At 38.5% G+C, this 25,086-nt stretch overlaps 2 protein-coding genes across 3 annotated transcripts; both read left to right on the top strand.

Annotated features, from left to right (window-relative positions):
• On the top strand, positions 1-12,276 carry LOC146459948 (extracellular calcium-sensing receptor-like). Of its 2 annotated transcripts, none has more exons than XM_085088699.1 (2): positions 1-111; positions 8,057-12,276. In XM_085088699.1, the coding sequence occupies exon 2, from the start codon at positions 8,111-8,113 to the stop codon at positions 10,826-10,828; it is 2,718 nt and encodes a 905-aa protein (XP_084944825.1). In that variant the 5' UTR covers positions 1-111; positions 8,057-8,110; the 3' UTR covers positions 10,829-12,276. The 2 variants fall into 2 exon arrangements, with proteins under 2 accessions (XP_084944825.1, XP_084944824.1); XM_085088698.1 differs by lacking the exon at positions 1-111 and adding an exon at positions 4,217-4,347.
• A 937-nt stretch (positions 12,277-13,213) lies between these two features.
• LOC146459947 (COUP transcription factor 2-like) lies at positions 13,214-22,311 on the top strand. Its single transcript, XM_085088815.1, has 3 exons — positions 13,214-13,584; positions 17,213-17,725; positions 21,889-22,311. The coding sequence occupies exons 1-3, from the start codon at positions 13,311-13,313 to the stop codon at positions 22,164-22,166; spliced, it is 1,065 nt and encodes a 354-aa protein (XP_084944941.1). The 5' UTR covers positions 13,214-13,310; the 3' UTR covers positions 22,167-22,311.
• The last annotated feature ends 2,775 nt before the right edge of the window (positions 22,312-25,086 follow it).

The following is a 25,086-nucleotide window of genomic DNA, read 5'->3' as shown; positions in this document are numbered from 1 at the left end:
AAACAACAACGACGGGTGCATGCAAATAATTGTGCAAGAATTATCGTAAAATAGGATCAGAGAATGTGACATTTTTGGTCCTGAGATGCTGGCAACGGAAACTGCTGTCAGGTATGGCAAATAGCTTAAGGCAAACACTAAGTGTACGTAGAACACACCGGATTAAAGTCTTTCTAAAACAAACTAATCATGCTCACGGTTCTTTAAACTGACTGGGAATGAATTTGGCGAGCTATCTGGTGTTGATGGCGTTTTACAAGGCAGCACACTTTGTCGCACAGCATCGTGTTAACAGCAATGCAGCTCAATGATACACAACTGAATGGCAAGGCGCTGTATTAAATCAGAATGCCTTAAGAAATTGAACAATAGGTAGCGAACGATTCCGTAAACTAAAACTCTCAAGATTCCAAGTTACTCTTTTAACGGTCACAACTTCTTGATATCTCAAGTGAAGGTGAAGAGCAAGGTATTGATCAATGCTTACAACAGCAGTAAGGAGACGGTTTGAAAAGAAATTGAACATAAAAATGACCCTTTGTAGCTGTGCGCAATCTTGTTGGAGAAGCAACGGAGCGAATATAATTTACAAGACTCCTTAAACGGTGTTCTTAAACCTTGTTTAAACTTGAAGAAACGAGACAGGATGTCCTATGAATGAAATTGAATGTGGATTCGAACGGGAATGGAACTTGACATGAAACATAAATATCCTCAATTTCGTGGTGTGCCGCCAACGACACAAGTATGCCAAAAAAAGAAAGGCCTTTATCGGATTTGTCGATTCAAAAAATATCAGACCCGGCCCTCCCCACTCGGGGCACGTTATAGGGATTATACATTTTCAAGTGATTATTCATCCTTAGGAAATCGCAGCTTCAATTCTCCATACAGACTCTTACATTACGCTTGTGCGCCTGTGCCAGTTACCATTCATTTAAGCAATAAGTTAATCCATTACAATCTATTGACGCTTCATGCTTTGCATCGACCGTTCGCAAAAAGACAAAAAAGATATCGAGTTGCTTCCTTTTCCAATTTTACGACAAAACGTTTAGCGTCGATATTTGTGAATTAAGCGAACAAGAATCGAAATATGATAGTAAGCTGTCATTGACGTTTTCGTAACGTGCAAATTTCTTGCTCTGCAGCACCATGCAGGGTGTACTTCAAGAAATGAAGAAGGTGTTTTCTTCGGCGGCAGAAACAGGAAAATTTCCCTCACTTACTTGCATGAGATTTGCGCTTTCGAGATTTGAAGAAGATATTTTCTTCGGCCTGAAAGACAATGCCGCAAGGGGTCTGAGTGAAGTGCTCCGCGAGAAATCCGACAACTATTGCAGCAAAATGACAATTTGAAATTCTGACCCATAAAAATGCAATTTCTTTCCAAAAATGGCCAAAAGTGGGTGGAGGCATTCTCTCTACACTTTCAATTCTACACAAAAGGGGAAAATTGAACACCGCTTGACGTGTAATTCTACTATTTTAATTTATGTCATAGTTTCAAAAATGTAATATTTTGAACAATATAAAGCAAAAACAAAACGCTCACTCCAAAAAAGATTCGCCGGACACAGGCAAGCTACTAAGAATCCAAGTCATACCAACTCGTCTGCTCCAGATCCTTCTTATTTCAGTTCAGCTTACCAGGACATTCCACAACAGACATGGAACAAATACATCTGTTTCAGTTTCAGTTTATTGTTTTGCCATAAATTGTGTAAATGCAATTTTATCATTTATTGTTATTTAAACACCAATGGCGAGGAAGCCCCAACCTCGTTCCCAGGTTTTCTCATCTTCCTGCCCCCCTGGAGCGAGAGAGAAGAGACCCTGGTTTGAGCTGGTCACGTGTTTACAGAGCAAAAAAATTCCTCAGGGACGAGTCGTTTGTTTGCTCGATTTTTGCGTTAATAATGGGGTTGACAGGCCTGTCTTTCGATCCTTTCTTTAGCACTGTAGCTTCTTTGAAAGCAATGCAATGCATTAAATTGAGGTCTAAAGGCCGCTTTAGTTTATAATACGGCTGTATTTTTGTTATCGCTCCGCTCTGTAACTGTGAAGTTTGTGTTACGGGAACTTAGTATTTTCCTCCTGCGTTTTGATACGCCATAGAAAGATTAGGCAATTCTTCTGTGATGCTCTGGACAAGGGTTGCTACGAGTCCTTCGGCCGTTAGTAAATTCTGACAGCATGCATGCATGTGGCATTTTAGGCAATGGTCAGACGAGACCGCGGTTTCGATCCTAATCTTGTTGATCTCTTCAGTTGCCGTTTCTTTGGAAATGTTAAAGATGAGTTCTAGGCCAGTAACGCTTCACTGTTTCGAGAGAATTCTGACTTTCACTGATCACTGTTTTGAAGGAAATAAAAGTTTTCAAGCGTCTTTCGCAAGGCCTACGTACATAATTAATAGCTGTGGCAACAATTTATCTTGTCTCAACGGCCGTCGATAGATGTCCTCAGCAGCGGCGAGCAATGCGCGATTTCCTTTTGCATAAATGTTCTTCGAGCAAGGTACATCTCCAACTGATTTACAAAGCCTGCAACAACTGATGTTTGCAGTACTAATAGTGGAAGATTTACTGATCTTTTTGGGCGTCTGCTGAATACTCCCATTTAACATTAATTCGGTCCGAAGCGCTTCATGTTTAGTTTGTTTTGATTGCCGACAAGCAACGCTCGTCAGTGGACTGAGTGGAGACAAATTCGCCACTTATCTGCCCCTCCCTCAAACCGCTTATTTGTAATCTGCTTAAGTCTGGAAGACACGTGACCAGCCCAAACCAGGGTCTCTTCTCTCTCGCTCCAGGGGGCGGGAAGATGAGAGACTCTTGGAACGAGGTTGAAAAAGCCCAAGGGAAGCCACCGGGCTTATAAGGAATGGGCTCCCTCAGTTAAATAATTAGAACAAAGTATACATTGGACCAAAATCAATGGCAGAGCTACAGTAAATCTTAAAATATATTACATAGTCATATTAATCATATTAACGTTAACACCAAATGAATCGTAAAACTACGTATAATTATGATCGAGGCTTATGGAGACGCAAAATGGTTTATCCACGACAGTACAGGAGTGCACGGGAGTGACCTTAGTGAGTGATATATCTGTATGTTTTTTGTCAACCACAATATTTTTTGTACATTGAACATGCATACGCATAGATGTATAATCATCATCTTAATTATCATAAAATGTGGTGAACTTTTAATTTGAATTTCTCCAAGAATTACTGATGGGTTGAGAAGTTATATCAAACACTCGAAACAGTGTTTCATCCGATTTCCAACGCCTCGAGGTTGGTTTTTTTTTTTTTTTTTAAATCGACTGAGCCTCGTTTTATCAACCTAGTTCTCAATGTTTGGAAATCGAAAAACACTTTTCCTTGTGTATTACTAAAAAGTGCAAAGGTGATTTCCTAGAAAATTGAGATTAAAAAGTAAACAGAACAGAAAGACGATTTCAATATTAAATACTACTGAGAAGAACAGAACAACCACAGACTTTAATTTTCGTTTTTTCAACCCAAGTAAATACACAATATCGACCTCATCGACAAAACAACAACCAAGCATGGTGCCTGTTCTGTATTTGCTATCGTTAGTTGACAGTTGGTTTGAAAGCTAAGATTATCTGTTCAAAATACCACGTTTAGCTTTGGTTATGCTAATTCAACGCCTATTATAGCGATGAAAGCAGTGTTTCCAAGACGTTGATATATAGATCTGATTGAAGACCTGACTCTAAGCCATCTTGTAAATCGACTCTTAAAAGGCTTTCATTCACACTTCTCTGTAATAAGATTGGTTGCCATTTAAGACGGCGATTTCGTTAAGCAACGCTCCGTAATCCCGTAAAGCATTTTGATGATTGCAAAATCATTTTCATCGAATTGAGTTTCTTTAATTGGTACTCAGTATTGAACTGATAAGTAATTCTCCAGCTCATATACTATTCCTAACGCCACTTATTAATAACCACAAGAGGCGTTTAGGGCCATAATGAAATTCCCAATAAAAATATACATGTAGATAGTTTTAATTAAAAGTTCAGTAAGATCTTTGATAAAACAAAATTTATTTCCGATGACGTCGAATGAAGTTAAAATGACATTCGTCTCAAAAGGACGTTTGATTGATTGATTGACATATTTACATTTGGCAGCTGCTGCGTGCTAACTGGAGACTTCCGCGAGCGCTGTCGAGTAAGCATATACGTTTTGGTATGAAACGGCTCTTTTGTTTTTCTTTAAGTGGCAACGAAATTTTTGGAACAAGGGTTTTAAGGATTCAGGCCAAGAATCTCATTGAAAATAGATATTACATTTGCCCTTCAACGGTAAGTTTTTCGTATTTTCTTCTCGGATAATATCATATTTCGGAACGCCTCAAAACCACAACGCGAGATGATGACATAAATTGAACGTGATTGTCTTTTCTTGTTCCTTCTTTCTATGCTATGGTTTCATTGGTACAAAATAATTTTTAGTCTGTAACCATATGGTTTATCAGTCAGTAATGGGTTGGGAAACTAACCACCCTTTTTATTACATGACAAAATTCATTTAACGACATGAAAGCAACTGTGCAAACTAAGATTAAATCAAACAGTCGTACTTGTGATTTCAGTTTATTTTGTGACACGATGTTGAAGGTCTTGAAAATAAAGCTTCTTATTTTTAAGCTAAAATTTGGAAAAAAATAAATTTACCCGCTAATGTGTTGCAACCTTGTTTATCAGCTATTTGCGCATATATCCTTTGCTGAATTAATAGATATGTGATGTTTGTCTTTGTTTGTACTGCGAGAAAAAGACCAACTATAGTCAATACTTGATGACAGGGAAAATATCGACATTTATTTCAGTGCTAGAAAAGTAATGTAACGCTAAAGATTTGGTAGCATTAGAATATACTCAAAGTTGGATTCGGTTAGTCACAACTCTGATATTTTAAGACCGCCAGTTTAGTAAGATAAGAAAAAAAATGCCAGTTGTAATCAGGGTAACGCGAGCAAGGCGTTTTATAAGAACTAAAAGCACCAAGTTGGTTTTTCTTCTACATTTCCCTCAATGTTTGGACTGCGCAAAAAGGAAAAATAGCTTTTTCTTTACTGAATCATTAAATCAAAGATTTATGAAGAAGATAATAGAAACATCGACTTTTTTTGATTTCTGAGCGAAGGAAAATGCAATTACAATTCAGAAGCATCCAGCAAAGTTTTTAACTGAGCGCAAATTATTCAAAGTTAATCGCTCAAAATAATTTATATGCAATGAATTTTGTAAAGTAGGGGGTCAATAAGATTCATCTTCCTGAAAAATTATCATTTCCCTTAAAAACATTCGCGGCAAAAGGATCTGAAAAGATCGAATTGCCAGGTAGTGGAAATTTCGTATCCCCTAAAAAGATCTCGAACAACAACGGCAGGAATTCCCTATACGTTCAGAGTGCATTTCGATTTCAGTGTTTAGCGACTCTGATTCATTTTAATAACCTAACGTAGGCCGCTTTGCCTGCAAACCACTTTGTATTCAGTCCTTTTCCTCTAGTTGTTTATATCTTGCTTTTGCCGCAAGCTGGGCAACTTGTTAAAAAGTAAGCGTTCTCAAATAGTGACATAGATATCATTCAAGAATCTTTAAGTCAGTAGAGGATTGTATAGCAGAAATTCAGTCTACAAACAGGCCAATATTTTACAGTTCTAAAGATTTCACGAGTCAAGGAGAAGCAATATCTATCAAGGAATATCAAAGTCGTATAAAACATATAAAAAGTAATAAAATTTTCAGTAGCTCCGGAAGCTACTACATATTTTCTAATCAATCCATTCACGAAAGAGTAAAAAATATTACATTTAAGATGTTGTTTCGGTTATTATCTCTTAGTATCAAAATTGGTTGCCAATATCATTAAAAGGCCCTTTATAAAAGAAGTAACATCATATCGTATCAAAAAGGTTGCATATAATAGATGAAATACGCAATACCTTTTTTATGCAAAACAAATTTTACTTCTGATTAAAACTGCTTTTGCGGCGATATTCAATTACTAACTGCAAATAATTTTAGAACGACGCTGTTGTTATTTTGCTGAACGTCGAGAATGGTATATAATTCCTCGAAAGATGTAAAATCCACGATCAAACCAACCATAATAAAATAATTTTAAAAAAACCTGTTTCGGGTACGGGGAATTTTAAATGAAGAAATGTCTTATGTTGCAAAACTGTTAGCTATTTTTATAACGAGTGGACGTCTTTGTCGAAGTCATGTTTCGTTTACCCTACGGGGCCTGTTCTTTGGAGAAAATTGAGACAAAAAGGTAAGATTTGTTTTGTCGAGAAAAACATACAAATTGTAATGTATGGCATCCTATATCCATATGGCATCCTATATCCAATAGAACAACGCATTTGATAGGCAGGTGTACATTTGCAATCCAAATAAATGCAAAGACACGGAAATGGATCTGGCACGTTATTTATTTCTATCTACATTACTGCGAAAATAATATGCGTTTGTGAGGGAATTTCGGTTACATTAGCGCAGTCGTATATAACGTTCTTAACATATTTTTTCCAAATGTATTAGCACTTACTTGTCACTTAACACGAAGACCACCCTCTTTTCCTTTTATACAACGTCCTTTCAATTTAAACTTTCTTTGATTGTTCGGTTTCTTCCAACGTCAGAAAATAGGCTAAATGAAAAGTATCCGTTTGTAAAATGCACCAAATTATATACATTCTACTGTATAAACCAAGGTATCCGATACTTTTTTTGTAAAGAAGAACATTTTTGAAATGTTATAAATTTAAAAGGGATCATTAATTTTATTTCAATTCACACCCATTTTTCTTGACTCCGTTTAAAAATCCATTAGATATATCTAGGTTAGTCGGCAGCTGGATTCAAATTTCTTTACTGATGTAAAACTCAAGAATCCACATTTGATATAATCAGTTAACGTCTAGCCATTTCTGTCATTTTTTCGTAAATCTAGCAAAATTTTGTGTAGGAAGTAGTTCCCACGCATTGCGCATAATTCACGTTGACGTCGATATTCGTAGTCCACCTGAGGGCCTTTCATAATTATTGAACATGGTTTTATCTTTTGCCAAGGCAAAAACTGAATATGTTGATCCCTCTTAATCCAAATCACTCGTAAATATAAATAAATTCTCTACCGAGGATTCGGAAGCACACGTTGAAACGCTTTTTTTTTTTCGATAAAGTTTCCAAAATAATTTGCTTTAGGCGAGGCACTTCGAAAAGCAGTCAACTTGCCGTTTACCCTTGTGTTACTTTCTTCATCACTGTGCGTGGTAAGATTTTAAAATTGTACAATATTGCGAAAACATTTTCTCGTTAAAACTGCATTCTCTTGTGTGATTAAATAGGGACACTAAATGAGAAAAATGTAATCCAAGCTGTTAATGTTGTGTTCTTAGGCCAGAGCGTTTGATGGAAAATCTTTGTAAGCAACACAGTTTGATCTCCCCGGATCCTTTATAGCTGAAAATTTAAATTTCAGAAAATTTAACGACCCTGAATTTTATTTCCCGAATTTCATTGTTCAGCGTTGACTTTCTGAAAATGCTAGTTGGCCTTTTCGCACTTTGAACAAAACATTTGCCTTTCCGAAAACAAACAAAAGGTAGGTTTTTTAAAAGTGTTACGAAAGTTTGAGGTGACAGATAGTAAAAGAAAGCCGGCTAATTTTTCTTTAACAGTTAATACAAATTTCTGAAGCGGGAAATGCCATGTCCTGAACAGATATTCCTCCGAAACGAACCACTGGGTTGTCCTGATGAAACAAATGAAAACTACAAACTTTAAACTGTGGGCAAATCTAACATATTGTGTGTTAATCGCTCAATGTTTAAGATAAGTTATTTTTTTAAATTCAGTACGTCTGTATCCTTGAAACTTTGAAATCTATTATATTTTTAGCTAGATGGCAATGCAGAATTCCCAAAATTAGGCATCTTTATAAATAATAGGTTGAATGTCTATTTTTTTTCACCCTATCACACTTCATTTCTAGATGGCGGTGAAATAGGCAAGGCGAGGATTGGGGAAAACGTGAATCGGTGCAACAATGGCTCGTTTTCTAACACTTGTGCTTGCTATCTGTCTCTACGCCGGGAAATATGCCACCACCATAAAAGGAGAAACTGACAGAATTTATAAACCGGGTGACGAGATAATCGGCGGGCTCCTCACGCTACACAGGAAAAACACGAAAGATGGATGCAAGGATGTGTTTCTCCCAGGAATAAACCGTGTCCAAGCTGCTCTCTTCGCCATTGAGCAAATAAACAAGAACGTAAATATCCTCCCTAACGTGCAGCTTGGGTACGATATTAGAAACTACTGTATGGATAGACAAAAGGCTATGGAACACACGTACCACTTTAGCACCCACCTTCATTTGCCGCGGCAAAGCGATGGGGTTTTGGCTTACCAAAATGACACATTAAGTGCTTCCTACGTCACTTGCAGTGCATGTATGCATTGCTTGAAATCAAACGATAACGGTACCATACCTATTGCAGCAATAGTGGGACCTTATGGCTCTCGAAACTCTTTACAAGTTGCTGGCCTTCTTCAAGTTGTCAACATCCCTGCTATCAGCCCGTCAGCGTCGAGTCAAGAACTCAGCTGGCCCTTTTATAGCAAGTTTCTAAGGGCAGTTCCACCTGATGGCTTTCAAGCAAGAGCTATGGCAGACCTCATCGACTACTTCGGTTGGACTTATGTTGCGGTAATAGCTGTGGAACATTCGTACGGAATTTATGGTTTTCGCGCCCTAGAACACGAATCGCTTCAACGAGAAACGTTTTGTATCGGACTTGTGGAGTATATCACACCTACGCGGTACGAAAACCAGTTGAAACCAATCGTCGCAAAGCTGAAGAGGGTAGAAAGTATCAAAGTTATTGTCTTTTGGGTTGGAGACGTAATTGCCAGAGATTTGACAAGAGAAGCGCACAAGCAGAATTTAAGAGATCGAGTATGGATCATGAGTGATTCGTTGTCGACGAAAACGCCTGAGTTTCTTGGAAGTGAATTGATGAGTCTTGGAGTTTACCTTGGAGTTCAGCCAAGGCAGTTCCGTTACTGGAATTACGAGGAGTATCTAAAAAATTTGACACCAAAAATTCATAAAACCCAAATAAACCCAAATCCTTGGTTTGACATCTTATGGAGAGAAGAATTTAATTGCTCCATAAAGAATAATACGAAATATGATGAGTGTCCAGACGATTTGAAAATTTCAAATGATTTATACATGAAAATGTCTGACGACTTTATTCCTTATCAAATCGACGCCATATATGCCATTGCACATGCGCTTGACATGATCTACCGCTGCAAGAAACCGTCGGGCTTGCTTCCAGGTGGAGATTGTCCACCGACGAAGCCCTTTGTTCGCTCATCAGACGTACTCTTGTACCTTCGTAACGTGAGTTTCGATGGATTAACGGGTCGGGTTGAATTCGATGACCATGGCGACCCTCTTCAGGCAGCATACGATATTGTCAGCTTTCAGCGGCCGGGTGTTGATGGCAAAGCGAGAAATGACAAACATGTTAAAGTAAAGATAGGAAAATGGGATGCAAATAGTGACCCAATAATGAAGATTAACGAGAGCGCCATAATATGGAATTTTGAAAACAGAGTATTCGCAAATGACACAAAAGGGATTCCAAAATCAGTATGTCTGGAGCAGTGTCCGCCGGGAACGTGGCAAACGCCTACAGTCTCGTGCTGCTGGCAGTGTCTTGAATGCCCGGATGGGGAAGTAAACCCGCGTACAGGATCAACAAACTGTTTTAAATGCGAGGAGACCCAAACAACAAACACCGATAAAACAGCGTGCTTAGCACTTCCAATTGAAAACCTGCACTGGAATAGTGTATCCGGAATTATCCTCTCGATGTTTACAAGTTTGGGTTTCCTGTTAACCTTCTTTACGGCGATCGTTTTGGTCTGCCACGGTCGAAGTCCTATTGTGAAAGCAGCAAATCGTGAATTAAGCTTCTTGTTACTAGTTAACATTGCTGTTGGTTTTGTTTTACCAATGATAACGATTTCTCAACCAACTCAACTGATCTGTGCTGTACTCGAGCCTTGGCGATATATAACTTCGTCTATCAGTGTCTCGGTGCTTTTAGTTAAGACCATGAAGTTGCTAAGGGCCTTTCAAGTCACTTATGTCACAAAATGGATAAGGAGGACCAGTTCGAGCACAAGCGGGCAGCTTACATCCGTTTTTCTGTTAAACGTGATAGAAGTTGTCCTGGCAGTCTTATGGGGTGCTCTTGATCCGCCGTGTAAAATAACCTATATCGAAAAAGGAAAATACATTTTGTTTACATGCAAACCTTATCAAACGCTGCTTGGAAGAGCACTAGAAGTCACAATGCTGACGTATCTGATATTGTTATCGCTCGTCTGCGCCTACTACGCGTTCAAAGCAAGGACTCTTCCAGAGAACTTTAACGAAGCTCGCTTTATTGGGTTTGCTATGTACATTCTCCTTCTCTCTTGGATCACTTTCTATCCTGTACAATCATCTTTACAGGGGTGGTATGTGGCCGTGGTTTCGTGCACAACTGCTCTTATAAGCTCCTATGGTGTGCTAGCATGCATGTACGCTCCAAAGGTTTATGTAATTATTCGTCACCCGGAGCAGAACACAGCACAATTTATGAGGAACGAGCTGCGAACAGCTAACAACAACCTAAGCATTGCCCCAGTTACTGGAACTTGTCGCCTGTCCCAACATACGCTAGCTACCAATTCATCGTAGAAGTTACCTTCGGAAACAGTGGCCACCCGTGAACATGACAACTCGCTTAATTGAGGGGAGTTTAAGTGTGAGATCATTAATGGAGTACCGGGGTGTGGGTTGATATGGTGATGTAAGAGTTAAAACTAAATGTTTAAAAAGTTTCCATCTGCCAAAACAGTGGCCACCCAAGAACATGGTAATTAACATTTAACTGAGACGATTTAAAGTGTTAGATCATTTATGGAGTGAGTGCATGTGAACTGATTTAGTCGTGTAATAATTAGAGCTAATTGTTGACATATTTCCATGAAAAATGAATTCATACAATTATGAAGTTGAAAGGATGGATTATCTCATTTCAAGGAAAAGTCATTTACTTCGTTTCTAAGCGCATAAAGGAGAGTTTCAGCGGCCTCAAACAAAGCGTTGCGTTCGCTTTAAGGCGAAATTCATTATCAGGTCTATAATTGCAATCATTTTGGTCCCAAGTAAGTTAAAAGAGAAATGCACTTCTGGAACAAAGGTACACTTAGAATCGTCGCGTTGTGCTTTTACCTTAGCCTCTGTATTGCATTAAACGTCAATCTTTCAGAAATATAGAAGAAAAACACCGCTGGAAATAAATCTCGTCCATACAGCCAACAGCGTTTTGGTTTTGAACAACATGAGGCAAACATGAGTGCTTCGAATTACCTTCCAATTGGAGGAACACGCGAAGAAGTATCGTTTGAACACATTTCATTATACATTAAAAGCTAAATTTACATGTTTTTCACCCATAAGAGTACGGTTATGATCTGAAACCATCTGTCATGGTCTGGTTGGTGCATTGTTTTGGACCCTTGGCAAGGCCGCGGCCGCATCGCGTGTATTTATGTGGCTCTTTTTGACACTTTCTTCAGTTGTTGTAAACATACCGGTCATAATTAGTGTTTTTTCGTGTGCCGACTAGTTCATAAAATAAACTTTGCAGCAAAACCTCGTTTAAGTGTCTACTCATTCCATGAACTGGAAGTATACATTGGTATTGAGAGGATTCGGATAAAAGTGTGGTCATAAATAACATGAAAGATGGTCGCAAAGCCAGCTGGGTTTAACTGCCTGATTATTCTTTAGCTTTACTCCCATATATATTTTGTTTGAAAAACGTTCATGATGGAAATGTTAAATATGCTTTTTTCATGATCATTATGATGAAGTTCGAATTACCATTTTTTATTAGTACTTCGTACTTAACAAGTTCATGGCCAAATATTATTTTTCCAATTCGACTTGTATTACTAGACGATATGACCTTTCCATGGAGATCCTCAACAATAAACCCTTTTAAAGTACTCTTAGCGCCACTACAAACAATAAAATGAAAGGTAATGATAATGCAAATGATAATTTGAAACACAGCTGAATTCCTTCGGTTCAGCGTCAAACTGCCCACTTGCATGAAATCGACAAAGGCCGTATGTTTGGCGGGGGATTCTAAAAGTACTAAAACTAAAGAGGCTCCAGAGAAATCCCAGTAGCAGGATTTTCTGCCAAAATGCGCATGCCGGAGTGCATAAACGCTTACGAGGTCCACTGTAGCAATTTGTAAACTTTCCTCCGTTTTCATGATCCTTGACGGGATTGTATATACAGTCTATACTCCACACGTAATTATGAAGGACTGTGAAAATTCCCATAATTAAAATGGCAAATTTTTGACACTTACAAGCCCTCAGGTCAGTGGGGTCGGCCTTTATGTGTAAAATCGTTTGTTTTCTGTGATTTTAATTTAAAGTCAAATGCTTCACATTGTTCCTTTTTTACCTTTAAGAAAATTTCCAAAGAAATTCATTTTACTCCCTTGGTCCTATCAAACGAACATGACCTCACTTTATCTCTAACTTATTACCTTTACTTCTCAATTTTCCGAGTTTTATTAATTCATGTTCATTTAAGCGTCCTTCAACCGCACGCTTCAATGCATCTTCCATTTATCGGTTAAGCGAAGTAGTAAAATATTAAAAGGTCAGAAAAAAAGGAACTAAATTTGAGCAGAGATATGAGAGGTGTTTATGTCTGCGTTAAAAGAGCACAACTTCCGAGAAATGAGTGTAAAAAATTGCTAAATCCTCCTTATTGTCACAACCTACTAAAATGAAAGCTTTGTTTTCATTGAAACTCAAGATCGAATGAATCAAGTCAATAAGACATTGCCCTTAGATGGTGCCCTAACTTAGGGGCGTGTGATTCGATTCATAAGGTGTTTTCGCTCTAAAAGGGGTTACAGGTAGAAAGACGGGTTGCTACCCGAGACGTTCATTCAAAGGCCAACCTTGGCGACCTTTCGTGATAAATATTTGACATTTATCAAGCTTGTGGCCTGACACGGCTTTTGTTGAATAAATAATCAAGCAGATTGAATTCAGCTACTAGGTTGCCCTTCTTTCAAACAACAAAGGCTCAGTGCGTTTGAAGGCGGAAATTTAAACGCTCTTCATATTACGGTTCTGAGCTTAACATGACAACTTGTACCGATACCTCAATCGTTGATCTACCAAAACTAAAGACGGATGACAAGCTGAACTGTGCTGTTTGCGGGGACAAATCGACCGGCAAACATTATGGAGTCAGCACATGTGAAGGCTGTAAAAGCTTCTTCAAACGCACCGTAAGAAACAGCACTTCCTACACGTGTCGAGGGAACAACAATTGCACAGTGGACAGAGATAGTCGAAGCCGTTGTCCCTCATGTCGATTTCAAAAATGTCTCATGACGGGAATGAAGAAAGAAGGTATTTATTTGATAGTTTTGTAAATATCCTCCCAGAGTCTCACATAATATTTAGATTCGGAAAAATACAGAAGACGTCTCCACCAAAAATATAAACACAATAGAAAATGAATTGGATTCTTAGCAAATTGTTTTTGTTAATAAGCCATTTGAATAGTTCTTTATATATTCTAACTGATCTTTAGATTTAATGAAGTCCTTAACTTCTATATTTACAACTTGAAATTAAAATCGTAACAACTTGAAATGAAATAAATGGAACACCGGGTGAGCGAAATTTTTCTGGGTTTTAAAATGAAAGTTTCTTTTCGTAGTCTGAAAACTATCGCTTTAAATTGAAGACGCTCGCATGAAATGAATCAGATCCAGTTTCGCTGATTTGAATCAGCTCGACCCACCCGGGAGTAATTGATATGTAAAGCATGTTATGCTGAGTCTTGTAGCAGTTGGGAAGGGAAATTAGTTTTAGCCAATCTTTTTTTCCTACAGTTAAGAATTAAGAGTCCCGACTAAGCGAATTGAACGTGGCCAACTGTAAACTTGGATCAACTGCCGTGGGTGTTTATGCGCAGCTAACTACCATGCCACTAAGCGAGATATTTTAGCCAGATAAACATGTTCCGAGAATTTAATTATCTGAGCTTATTAAATCCTTTCTTGATTTGGTTAATTGTTTGTATTTACTCAAGCAACAATTAAGATTAGTCATGACCATATACATGCGCTTTGACGTCAGAACATTGGTTGAGTTTAATACCCGGCACATAAGAATTACAAGGCCCTGAGAACCGAGAATTGATTGCAGCTACTTATTAAGTTAGAAGAAGATTCATTTTCGTTTAACGTAATTCGTTTGTAAACTGAAAGATTCACCAAAATTCAGTAGTAAATGGAGTTGGTAAAATATATTAATTGTATTAACTAAAATAAGTTTAAAAGTCGAATCCGGTCCGAAAGTATCATTAGCACGCAATGAAATTAATGCCTTACATTTTAGTTGACGATGGAGTTAAGCGAAATTACATTGATGTAGAATTAGGAACATTTACTGTAGAACAATTCATAATGAATTTTTTTCTATGACTCAGACCAAAACACTTAACTAACGAGTATTGCAAACAAATTTTCGACTGAATCACTGGTTTTCACTGGGGTCTTTTGTGAAAGTGGCGTCGGGCGGTTTAATAAAAAGGCCAAACGTAGCCTGCGTTGCAGCCGGACTTGTCACTCAAGACCTGAAGAGAACTCGATATAGTCCGTCTGCGAAACGGCTCCAAATAGCTTGTTCTGGTACCCCGCCGGTTTGCAGGGATATTTGTAACCATTTCTGATTGGCTTAATTTCTAACGCGCTCTCTGATTGGACATTTCCTTCTTCAGCAATCACGCAATACTCTACAAATGAATAACGAGTTGTTTATTCATCACCCTAAAAAATGATTAGATAAAAAATAGCCTGTGCATGAAAAATACGCTAAGAGCAGACTAGATTATATTTTAATTTTAAGCTTACAAGTAAGAATTTTAAGAGTAAAACGCCACATTTCAGTTTGATCAACAGGCCGCAAATTCGGCTACATACCATTGTGTAATACAGTGAGCCTCGAAAGTGACTCCGATTAACATCTTTTTGAATCCGTTCAAAATCAAAAATCGGCTTTTCCAAGATTCAGTGGAGAGCAAGCATTCAGGAGAGCCATAGACAAGCACGAAATTCCAGCCTGTGATATGCAAATGCTGGGATTCCAATATCGATATCATTTAGTTGACGAACCTGGTCTTCCATAAGAGCTCGCAATGAACGGTGATATTACTACAATGACACTGGAACCACGAGGCCTTTCGAAAAGAGCGCCTGCCGCAAGTGGAGACATTGGAATGTTAAAGATTTGCCATAGCCAGTGGCAGTCGGCAAATTCACAAAAAATATTTTTACCTAACAGAAATTCCCGAAGCGAATTTTCTTGTTCCGGCGCAGATTAGATATTTCAAACTGCTCTTTTCACGGCTCTAAACGCTCGTTCCTGGAACAACTTTCTTCAGAAAATAGCCAACATTTTCTTTTGATTCACAACGCTAAAATATTTCAAAACGATCAATCCAAGGGAAAACCCGGGGAAGTACAACAAGTACAAATCGTATTTTTAGCATCGCGGTTGGAGAGCAGGTTATTGCTCTAGAAGGAACGACCAATCATAGAAAGTGTTAGAAATTAAGCCAATCAAAAATGGTTACAGATATCCCTGCAAAACTGCGGGATACCAGAACAAGCTTTTGGGAGCCGTTTCGCAGACAAACTATACCAGGGGTCTGCGACGCAGGCTAGCCAAACGCAGACACTAAGTAGCCCTTTGCCACGAAAACTGTAGTCATGAGCGCTTTCAAAAGTACAGTCGAACCTGTATTAAGGGACACCGTATCCGTCAGATGTGAAAGTCTCGAAAATTACTTCTCTTAATTACTGCAATTTTCACCTTATTGAAAGCTCGCCTCTGTTAAGCGGTTGCGGTCACCCTTTACTAAGTCCGAACGAGCTGTTTCTATAGTTTTGACCCGTTTTGAACGGTCACTTTGTTCAAGGAAACCACTAAAATAATTATAGTAACAAATAGCTTCCCAGTTAATTGAATTTCTAACTATAACATTTATCGTTGTAGTTTCTGAAACGAGTAAGTGATTTTTTGAGCACTTTTATGCATAAACTGTACATTAAGTTACCAAATGTGAAATGAAATGGCGTTTTTATAGTGTTTGACATGCATTCTTTGCAACCTGTATTAAGCGGTCATTTAGCCATTCCCCGAGGGTGACCGCTTAATACAGGTTCGACTGTATATTCAAAGGAAACGAAAAAAGATTCAGTATATACTCAGCGGAAAAAATGTTCGGGTACAAGGTATTTTGTATTTTTCCCAGGTATTGTTAATATATCAGTGTTCCATTAATTTCCCACGAAATTTATTATTGGCAACACAAATTCATTCATAAGGATTAATGAAGAAGTAACGTCAAAGTAAATGTGTAAAAACTGCGAATTTTTTCGCCAGAATAGCTGTAGTAATTATTATGGACGGTATTGTATAGCCAAGCCTTTCCATAATGCTGCGCAACAATCTCTCTCTCGCGTGAAAAGACCAAGAGGGTAATTTTGAAAATCATTATCTTATTCCAAGGAAACTGTGGTCCCGCGTCGGTGGGGAGTGGGAGTGGGAGTGTCTGGTTGAATCAACAGATTTGAGAAGATAATTTGGCCGCCTTAGGAAGATTTGAGTGCTGATATTTTCCAGCGTTAGCCTTTCGTCAGAGGATTCAGTTAAGAGCAGTTCCATTAACTAGGTTTAATGGCGATCCGAGTAAATTACTAGGCAAGTCTGATGTTTACAAAACACGGGGCTCATACCATACCCAATATGCTTTTCTTGCAAACCTGTATCAAGCTAAAACTGACGTCGTTGTACTTTTGAAATATTGCATGCTTACAACAGATAATAATAGAATGCCAAATGAATAATTATGTTGGATGCACTTTCAGAACTAAATTAAACGTTTTCCTCTACCTGAATTCACCAAAAGCAAAGAGTTAAAACAAACTAAACTTTATCTTCTGACATATTTTATCTCTCCGGGCAGCCGTTCAAACAACAAAACTGCCAGCATTTACAGGATTCACATTTCCCTACTTCAGTGAGCTTTCCGGGTTTTACCCACCAAGCCTATTGCCATTTACACTCCTTCAACCAGCACTCTCCAATCAGGGAAACCTTCACCCAGGGATTTTCCCACAAACCCAGGGAACGTCCGAGGTCGTGTATGAACTGGCAGCTCACGTGCTCTTCTCGGTCGTGGACTGGGCCCGCAAGCTTCCAACTTTCAGCAACTTGGTAGAAAGCGATCAGATTACGCTGTTGAAAATGGCCTGGAGTGATTTGTATCTATTGGAGAGCGCACGCAGTCCCATCCATATGTACATGCAGCAGCTTTACTCAACAGGGAACATGCAAGCGAGGCAGGTTTCCATGGAGAATATCCTTAGGCGAATGGAGCATGCGCGGTTGTTTCAGGACCAGTTGGAGAAAGTTCGTTCACTAGGAATGGATTTGACGGAGCATTTTCACATCAAGTGCATTGTCTTGTTCAGAACGGGTAAGGTCAACTTAGCCCACGTACTTATCATCTAGCGAAAAAAAAGCAATAGATATGTTATACTAAGACCTACGTTACTGTGAAGCTCGGTAAAGCGTTATGAACAAGGACAAAATTTGAAGGTTCTCATTGCAATCTTAATTTCATTATTAATTTGAGTAATGGTGCCGATATTTCACTGGATAAATGTTTGGCTTCATGCGTCTCACACGTGAGAATTTGACATCTGATCAATTAAGGCGTTATCTGTCTCTTAATGGTCATATGCATTTTGTTATTTTTATCCTTTTAGTTGTAAGCTTATATGGTGAGTAATTTTGCCCTTGTTGTTATGCACAATTGATCATTAGTATGTTAGTTGCGCGATAGGCGTAAAGTCAAATTAATGAATTTATATTGATTATTTATAGTACTTTGACGCTCATGCAAAGTTCAAACATCGATTTTGATAACTCGTAAAAGGAATTCAACTAATATTTCATGACCGATTTTATAGCCGCTTCTTATTCGCATGTGTCTTATTTAATAATGGCATTTAGCACAACTTACTGAGAACGTCCCTTTTAGAGCGAGGCTGAACGTTCTTAATTTCAGTTTTTAGGGCTTTGAGGCTGGGATGTTCGTAAAACGTTTTTACTGTAAATCACCTCTAACCCACCCCCATCTTAGTTGCGATATCAAGACACATCAATTGTAAAAAAAATTATACTAGACGCCTGGACGAACTATTTTCCGTTGTGCGTCTTGAATGACGAATAACGGAAGATAGCTCGTCCAGACGGATAATGCGTCTTGTGCCCGTCTTTGTACAAGAGACGAATAACCAGAGGAACAACAAATGTTTGCCCAAGTTCCTCCAGACGTGTAATGCGTCCTCTCGTATTAAAACAGTGTACGCTTCACTCCAGTTCTGTGTAAATCTCAAGTTCTTGTTTACTGTTTTACCTGTTCTTCTGATTTTAAAACAAAAGTTAAGTTCTGAAGTAAATTTCAATCTTTCGGTTGGTATGTTCTAAATATACTGTTAAAATTTTGACCTTTCTCGGGTCAACGTTCCAAAACAAAAAGTTCGGAAAAAGAGTAACTTAAAGGTCTTATTATTCATCTTCTTAAGGTTACTTCCATGTTTCGCGTGTGCCTTCAGGAAAATCTAGCGTACGCGCGCTGTTTTTGATAAAACCACGGAAAACTATATATCACTGTAAAGCTGATAAATTGAAGTTTGCGAAAATATCAATGTTTTTTTATTTTGTTGGATACATAAGCGCTCAGAGGCCTGCAAACTCAATACTAGCGACGTGTACCTAACTGAATTACCCACTCTCACGTAAAGGCGCACAACCAAACAGACTGCACAATATCAATCAGGAGATAATAGGCTAACAAAGTGTGTCAGGCTTTTTCTTTATTCCTATTGGTTTTTGAGAAAACCCATCCTAAAGATGGAGAATGGAAAATTTTTGTAGTCGCGTCAGATGTTAACACGTCACGGAAAAAATATTTTGAATTTCGTAAAAGCCTGACACACTTTGATGCGTTAATATCTGATGACCATTTTGGCCAAATTTCGTTGAAATCCGGCAAATCTACATACCCTATTAATTCATTTGAAGATGGGGAATTCGCGCAAAAACAAAAGCCGTGTTTTCGGCCGTGAAACATTTTCAGAGTTTTCGCACCTCATTAGAATACTTGTCAACGCGCTCACGCCGCCGGCCAATCAAACACAAAGAAGCATTCCCTTGGTAGTTCTGTAGATAAAAAGAAACAATCGAAATTCCCCGTAGCCTCCCACGCAGTCGTTTTTAGGGGACTCGTATTACCTCCTCCCCACAAACGCCTGCTTACCCAAGCGCCACATTCCTTTCCCATTGTTTTACTCCGCAAGCACCCTAGCCAATCACCATCGAGGCATTGTTTATGACATCAAATCAAATTGCTGGTTACAATTTCCTGCGAGCTTTGCACAGTGTCTAGCTGTTACAGTCTTGAGAGATGCGGGAGTTAAGTTGGAATATATATATTTTTTCACTTCTGGAATGGCTGGTCATGGCTGAAACACGAACACAAATATCGAATGTGAATGTAAGCGCTTCTTGTGCGACGTTTTGACACTGCTGGGAGAGTCAAAACCTCTCAAAAGCTTCGGGAAAGTGTAATCGATCTTCCCCGCCTGATCGAGTTGACAATCGGTGAAGATATCGCCTCTTTTAATACGGGTGCAGAAACTCTGGAGCAGATTTGTTTGTTTGTACGAAGTGCTACGACAGACTAACTCGATTCGAGAAAGCAAAGAAGAATGTAGAAGGTATCAAGGGGAGATCTGCAGTATTTATCAGTCCATTAAAGACTATTAAACGGAAAGTTAAACGACAAAGAGCCGATCAACTTGTGGTCCTTGTGGAAAATGTCGCACATGCCCCCGAACAAATTACAACAACAAAGCGAGTTTCAACTGCAAAATCTTTAAAGTTTACCGAGATATCGGGTAATATTTCGGTTTCCTCCACACCGACCAGGTCGACAAGATTGAAGGCTAAGCTTGATAAATATTAAAGCGACTTTGCGTAACCAGTCGGCAAATTGACGAAAATATCGCTATTTCCCGTCACGAATTTTTTTATTGCAGTCAATTGATAGGCATTTACACGAGAAATTTTGAACGTAGGGCACACGGTGCTAAAAGCTCACGTAAGCTCGGTCAAGTTCTGTCTCCGTGGTGATGTTTTTCACTGTTCCCGCGAGAGGCGTTCTGAAGTCAAGGTCAACCTTCCAGATTTTAGAAGGTTCACTGTGATTGGCTTAGCGGCGGAAAGGAATGTGGCGCTTGGGTAAGCAGGCGTTTGTGGGGAGGAGGTAATACGAGTCCCCTAAAAACGACTGCGTGGGAGGCTAAATTCCCCGCGGAAGCATTCAGTGTTACTGTAATATTGTAAAGCGATTTCTTTATGGGAAAAGTTAAGTCTGGCGCGAGAAAGCCACCGGCGAAACCAAAAATAAGAAGAAAACGGCAGATAGACGCAGAACATGAAACTGGCAGCCCCTGCGGAGTTGACAAGAGACACGCTGCTTATTTTCAGCCGGTCAACAACGGCGAAAGTGGCTGAATTATTGCCGGCATCTTCGATTTCGGACTCCCAACTGATGTTTGACTCTCCACTATCCGATTTCTCGTCCTTGAATTTCTCTGCTGCCGAAGCAGTTATTTTTATCCTGCTTGCCCCGATGTCTTTCGACGAGGATGGGTTTGAAAGAAAATCTGACTGGTTGTACAAAGAACCCTTGTCGCTCTCCGCCAGCTGAAGTTTTTAGGCTTCGTCAAATGATTTTTTGACCTTCTTTGGCCCCGGTTTTTTCTTAACTTTCACCCAAGGCGACTTTTCTAGTTTCGCTTTCTTCATAACAACCTTTTACGCAATGCTTGAATCCAAAATGGAACGCTGTTTCACAGTAAAATTTTACATACAACGCCGTGACATGCGATGAACACGATGGCAAAAATATGCAAATTTGACGGTTAATCGAGATCGCGGGTAAATTTTGCCGCGTAATATGTCAACACAATCCCGCATAAATTGGATTATGACACCTTCACTCGCTCACCGCTTTTCCTACAAAACTTTGTTTTTCAGATAGCTCGCGTTCTTTTTAAGATTTCTAACGGCCGTTTTCACGAAACTTTGCATCCCTTTCTTGTTTCAACAATATCTAAAAAAATTTATTTGAGAAAAATTCGACCTTCCTTCCCTATAAGTAACCTTAAGGGTCTTATTTTGCAACACGACGTCTTCGCGAGTTTTGGAGAAAATTAATGCTGACTGTTTGTTTCTTTTTCGTATTCTGGTCTTTATTTATGTTTTTTTTCCGTTGATTGCAGTGTCTGTACTTTGACGCGGACAGGACTAGTTTTATAACAACAGTTCACATTTAACATACATTGTGCCTTTTTAGTTTCACTGTGCAATTTTTTGATCTCTAAAGACAACCTTTTTGGTAAAATATTATAAATAAAATAGTTTAACCCCGCATTTAAGAACCTGTTGGAATTTTTTTGGCTAAACAGGTTCTTATATTTTGGGGTATTAAAGTAGCAAATTTCTGCCAGGAGGTTCTTAATTTTCCAGGTTCTTACACGCGGGTTTTTACTGTATTTGCCTCTCCAGACGGATCACCTATTACACAGCCCCAACAAATCGAGGTCCTACAAGATACTTCCCAGAGTTCCCTGGAGCAGTACATCAGAAACCAATTCTCCAATCAGCCGACGCGATTTGGAAAACTGCTTCTCATGTTGTCTTCTCTAAGGAAAATTGAGCCCGCAGTTATCGAGCAGCTTTTTTTCGGAGAAGTGTTGCGTGGGGCATCTATTGGAGACGTGCTGAAAAAGATGTTAACGAGCAATTCATCTGCACCGGCTGTTCACGGATCGCTGATGGCATAAATGGGGCTTTAAACTCCTGTATAAACTATAAACCACGGTTCCTCTTGCTTTATTTAAAAAAACATTCGGAAGGAAACCAGTTGACAATGCGTATCAGTTTTGACTACAGAGGTGTTAGAATTGTTCCAAAAAAAATAAATAAAAAACGAAGTTAAGCGAAACCATAGGTCGTCACGATACTATAAGAATAAAACTATAAGAAGGGGAGAATAATTTTCTAGTAACAAAGTAAATTTGGGATAGAAGTAATTCTATAAAAAAGAGTGATCTACATTCTGATAGTTATACGAAGAAACGATTAAATTGTTTTTCATCTGTTCCTAGTGTAAGGGTGAAAACAAATCAGAGAATCACAATAGAGAGCACAAGCGATTGCTGTAACAATTCACCACCGGAAAATTCCAAATAGAGCGAGAAGTTCTGAATTAATTAACTTAGACCAAAGGAAATTTGCACTATTAAATTAAATATGTAAAGTTCTAAGTGTATAATAACTAAACATGGCGCAATGTAGATCCTAAACTAAGTGATAAACCAAGCTTCTAGGCTTGCACGCGGGTGCCTGATGAAACCACATTACTTGGTTTTATAGATGGAGGGAAAGTCTTAAACTATATTTAATCAATGGAAAGAAGACAAAATAGTTTGACTGAGTCAGTATTATATCTTATATTACTGATATATTCCATCAAAGTTTTATAATATAACGTTAACGAGCGCATTGATTGGTTATTTTGGCTCAGCTTATTTTGGCATGTCAGATCGTGTCCAGTAAAATTTTGTAGGCTTTATTCAGAATAAAAGAAATTGAAAATGACTGTTTTTTAGGCGAAATTATGACTGAAATAATCTTTGCAGTTTGAATGAATTGTTAACGAAATTTGTGAACTGAATTCGAAATAGAATTTTGTGAATCTGCCTCCCGTATAACCGTATTTGCATCAGGTTATATAAGTATAATAAGTAAATAAATAAACAAATAAATAAATAAATAAATAATAATTAACCAAAAAATATGGGCAGATATATTTTATAGAAAAAAATATAATATCAATGTAGAAAACCAAGAATAAAAAAAAGAATAAATAAAGAAAGAAAGAATCTTAAGCAAAGAAGTTTGTTTGCGTTTTCACTTTATTTCATTCATATAATTGATTTGGCAACTGAATTTCGTCACATTTTTCGTATACAACTTATTTTATAATTCGCTAGGTCGACTCGTTCAGAGCTTTAAAATTTACTTCAAACACCATTCAACAGGGTGGCCAATTACGTGGAGTCTATTTTCCATTTTATTACTCATGCCGGCACAGCAGCGAGTCCAAGTCCTAGTCCATTCGGCTCTGAATTTTTCCTTTCGCGTACCTTTTGTGCATGGCTGGGTACAAGGTGATACACGCTAATAGCACTGCGTGATTCACTGCTTCCCCGTTGCCTTGCATGGGGAAGCAACACACTTTGGGTTTTATTCAAGGATACTGTTTGTGTAAGTGTTTGCCAAAATGGTGGTTTTGTCAAAGCGAGGAGCAATTGGACGACTCAATTCATCATTTAAGCCGCAGACTTTCTCAATGTTTGAGCGCTCACCTCTGGCAATCGACATCACCGAAAATTACAGGTTTGATTGCGAATTTGTACTGAAATAGTATTCTTATTGACTGATTCATCGTATTCTTAGCAGTTTTCGCTTAATTTTCTAAAATCCTGCTCCGTACGGGCCGATAAATTCGCTTCAAAATTGACTCATAATTCCTTTAAATCGCTTACGTAGCAAAAATTGTTGCGTTCATTTCTTGGGCGTAAACAAAGGTTTATCTGAACAAATTTTTCATTTAGGAAAGCTTTTTGTCCGTTTTTCTTTGTGTTTTCATTGATGAAGCGCGGTAACTATAAGTAATCTTGCGTAAACCAACATACGTCCTAAATTTTCAATCCTCAACTATGGTTTTCGACGCCGTTTTGACGAGTAGGCAAACACGCCTGAAATAACAGTGTTTGTATGGAAATCCGATGTCAAATAACTCAGTCATAAAACATCGCTTCTGAAAAATTCATGAATTGGAAACTTTTTGCACTAGTAAAGGGATTTTAATAAAAAAAATTGGAGTGATGTAGCTGTGCTAGAAAGCGTCCAGTCGTGTTTTGAATTTTCCATACATTTGTCTGTATAGCGAACCAGCCGTGAACCGCTACTAAAAATAGTTCGCGGGAAAACCATACAGACAAATGTATGGAAAGTTCAAAACACGACTGGACGCTTTCTGGCACAGCTACATCCCTCCAATTTTTTTCTTAAAATCCCTTTACTAGTGCAAAAAGTTTCCAATTCATGAATTTTTCAGAAGCAATGTTTTATGAAAGTTATTTGACATCGGATTTCCATACAAACACTGTTATTTCAGACGTGTTTACCTACTCATCAAAACCGTGATAAGGCCTATTACCTCTCTCCTGCGGCCGCAGAGGCCTCTCTCGCACTCGAGTGGAGACACATAAGGCGGACTGGCCTAGAGGCACGCTCTTCTCGTCGTCCCCCGTCCCCCCTTTTACTCAATTTCTGTTATTCTTCCTATATCCGACTTTTCGCTCCTTTTTTATGAAGGAGTGTATGCAAAGGAGAGAGGTAGATTACTGCAATACACGAGGGAATCGATGGGTTAATTTGAATTTTCGTAACTGTACATATTTGTCTAACGGACAAAACTCCCATTTTATGACACCTTCTGAATGAACACCGGACAGTTACTTCTAGTCTTAATTTAATTTATTCTATTTCACACCTTTACTTTATGTATAAATTATCTTTTCTGTTGCATTCTTTACTTGATAATGGTGCCAGGATGACACCAAAACTTCGTTCCGTTTTTTCGCTCATTTTAATAGTTAACTGTATTGCTAAATTTAAGCTTGTACAGAGATT

The sequence above is a fragment of the Pavona decussata genome, unplaced genomic scaffold (genome assembly GCF_977016875.1).
Source record: "Pavona decussata unplaced genomic scaffold, jaPavDecu1.1 SCAFFOLD_215, whole genome shotgun sequence".
In the NCBI taxonomy this organism is placed as follows: domain Eukaryota; kingdom Metazoa; phylum Cnidaria; class Anthozoa; order Scleractinia; family Agariciidae; genus Pavona; species Pavona decussata.
The sequence above is the reverse complement of the archived record's forward strand: the minus strand, read 5'-3'. Positions and strand labels throughout refer to the sequence as shown.

Coding starts and splice junctions, on each gene's coding strand:
- LOC146459948 (XM_085088699.1), top strand. CDS start 8,111: ATGGCTCGTTTTCTAACACTTGTGCTTGCTATCTGTCTCTACGCCGGG.
- LOC146459947 (XM_085088815.1), top strand. CDS start 13,311: ATGACAACTTGTACCGATACCTCAATCGTTGATCTACCAAAACTAAAG. Junction 13,585..17,212: donor GACGGGAATGAAGAAAGAAG/GTATTTATTTGA, acceptor CTCTCCGGGCAG/CCGTTCAAACAACAAAACTG. Junction 17,726..21,888: donor CATTGTCTTGTTCAGAACGG/GTAAGGTCAACT, acceptor TTGCCTCTCCAG/ACGGATCACCTATTACACAG.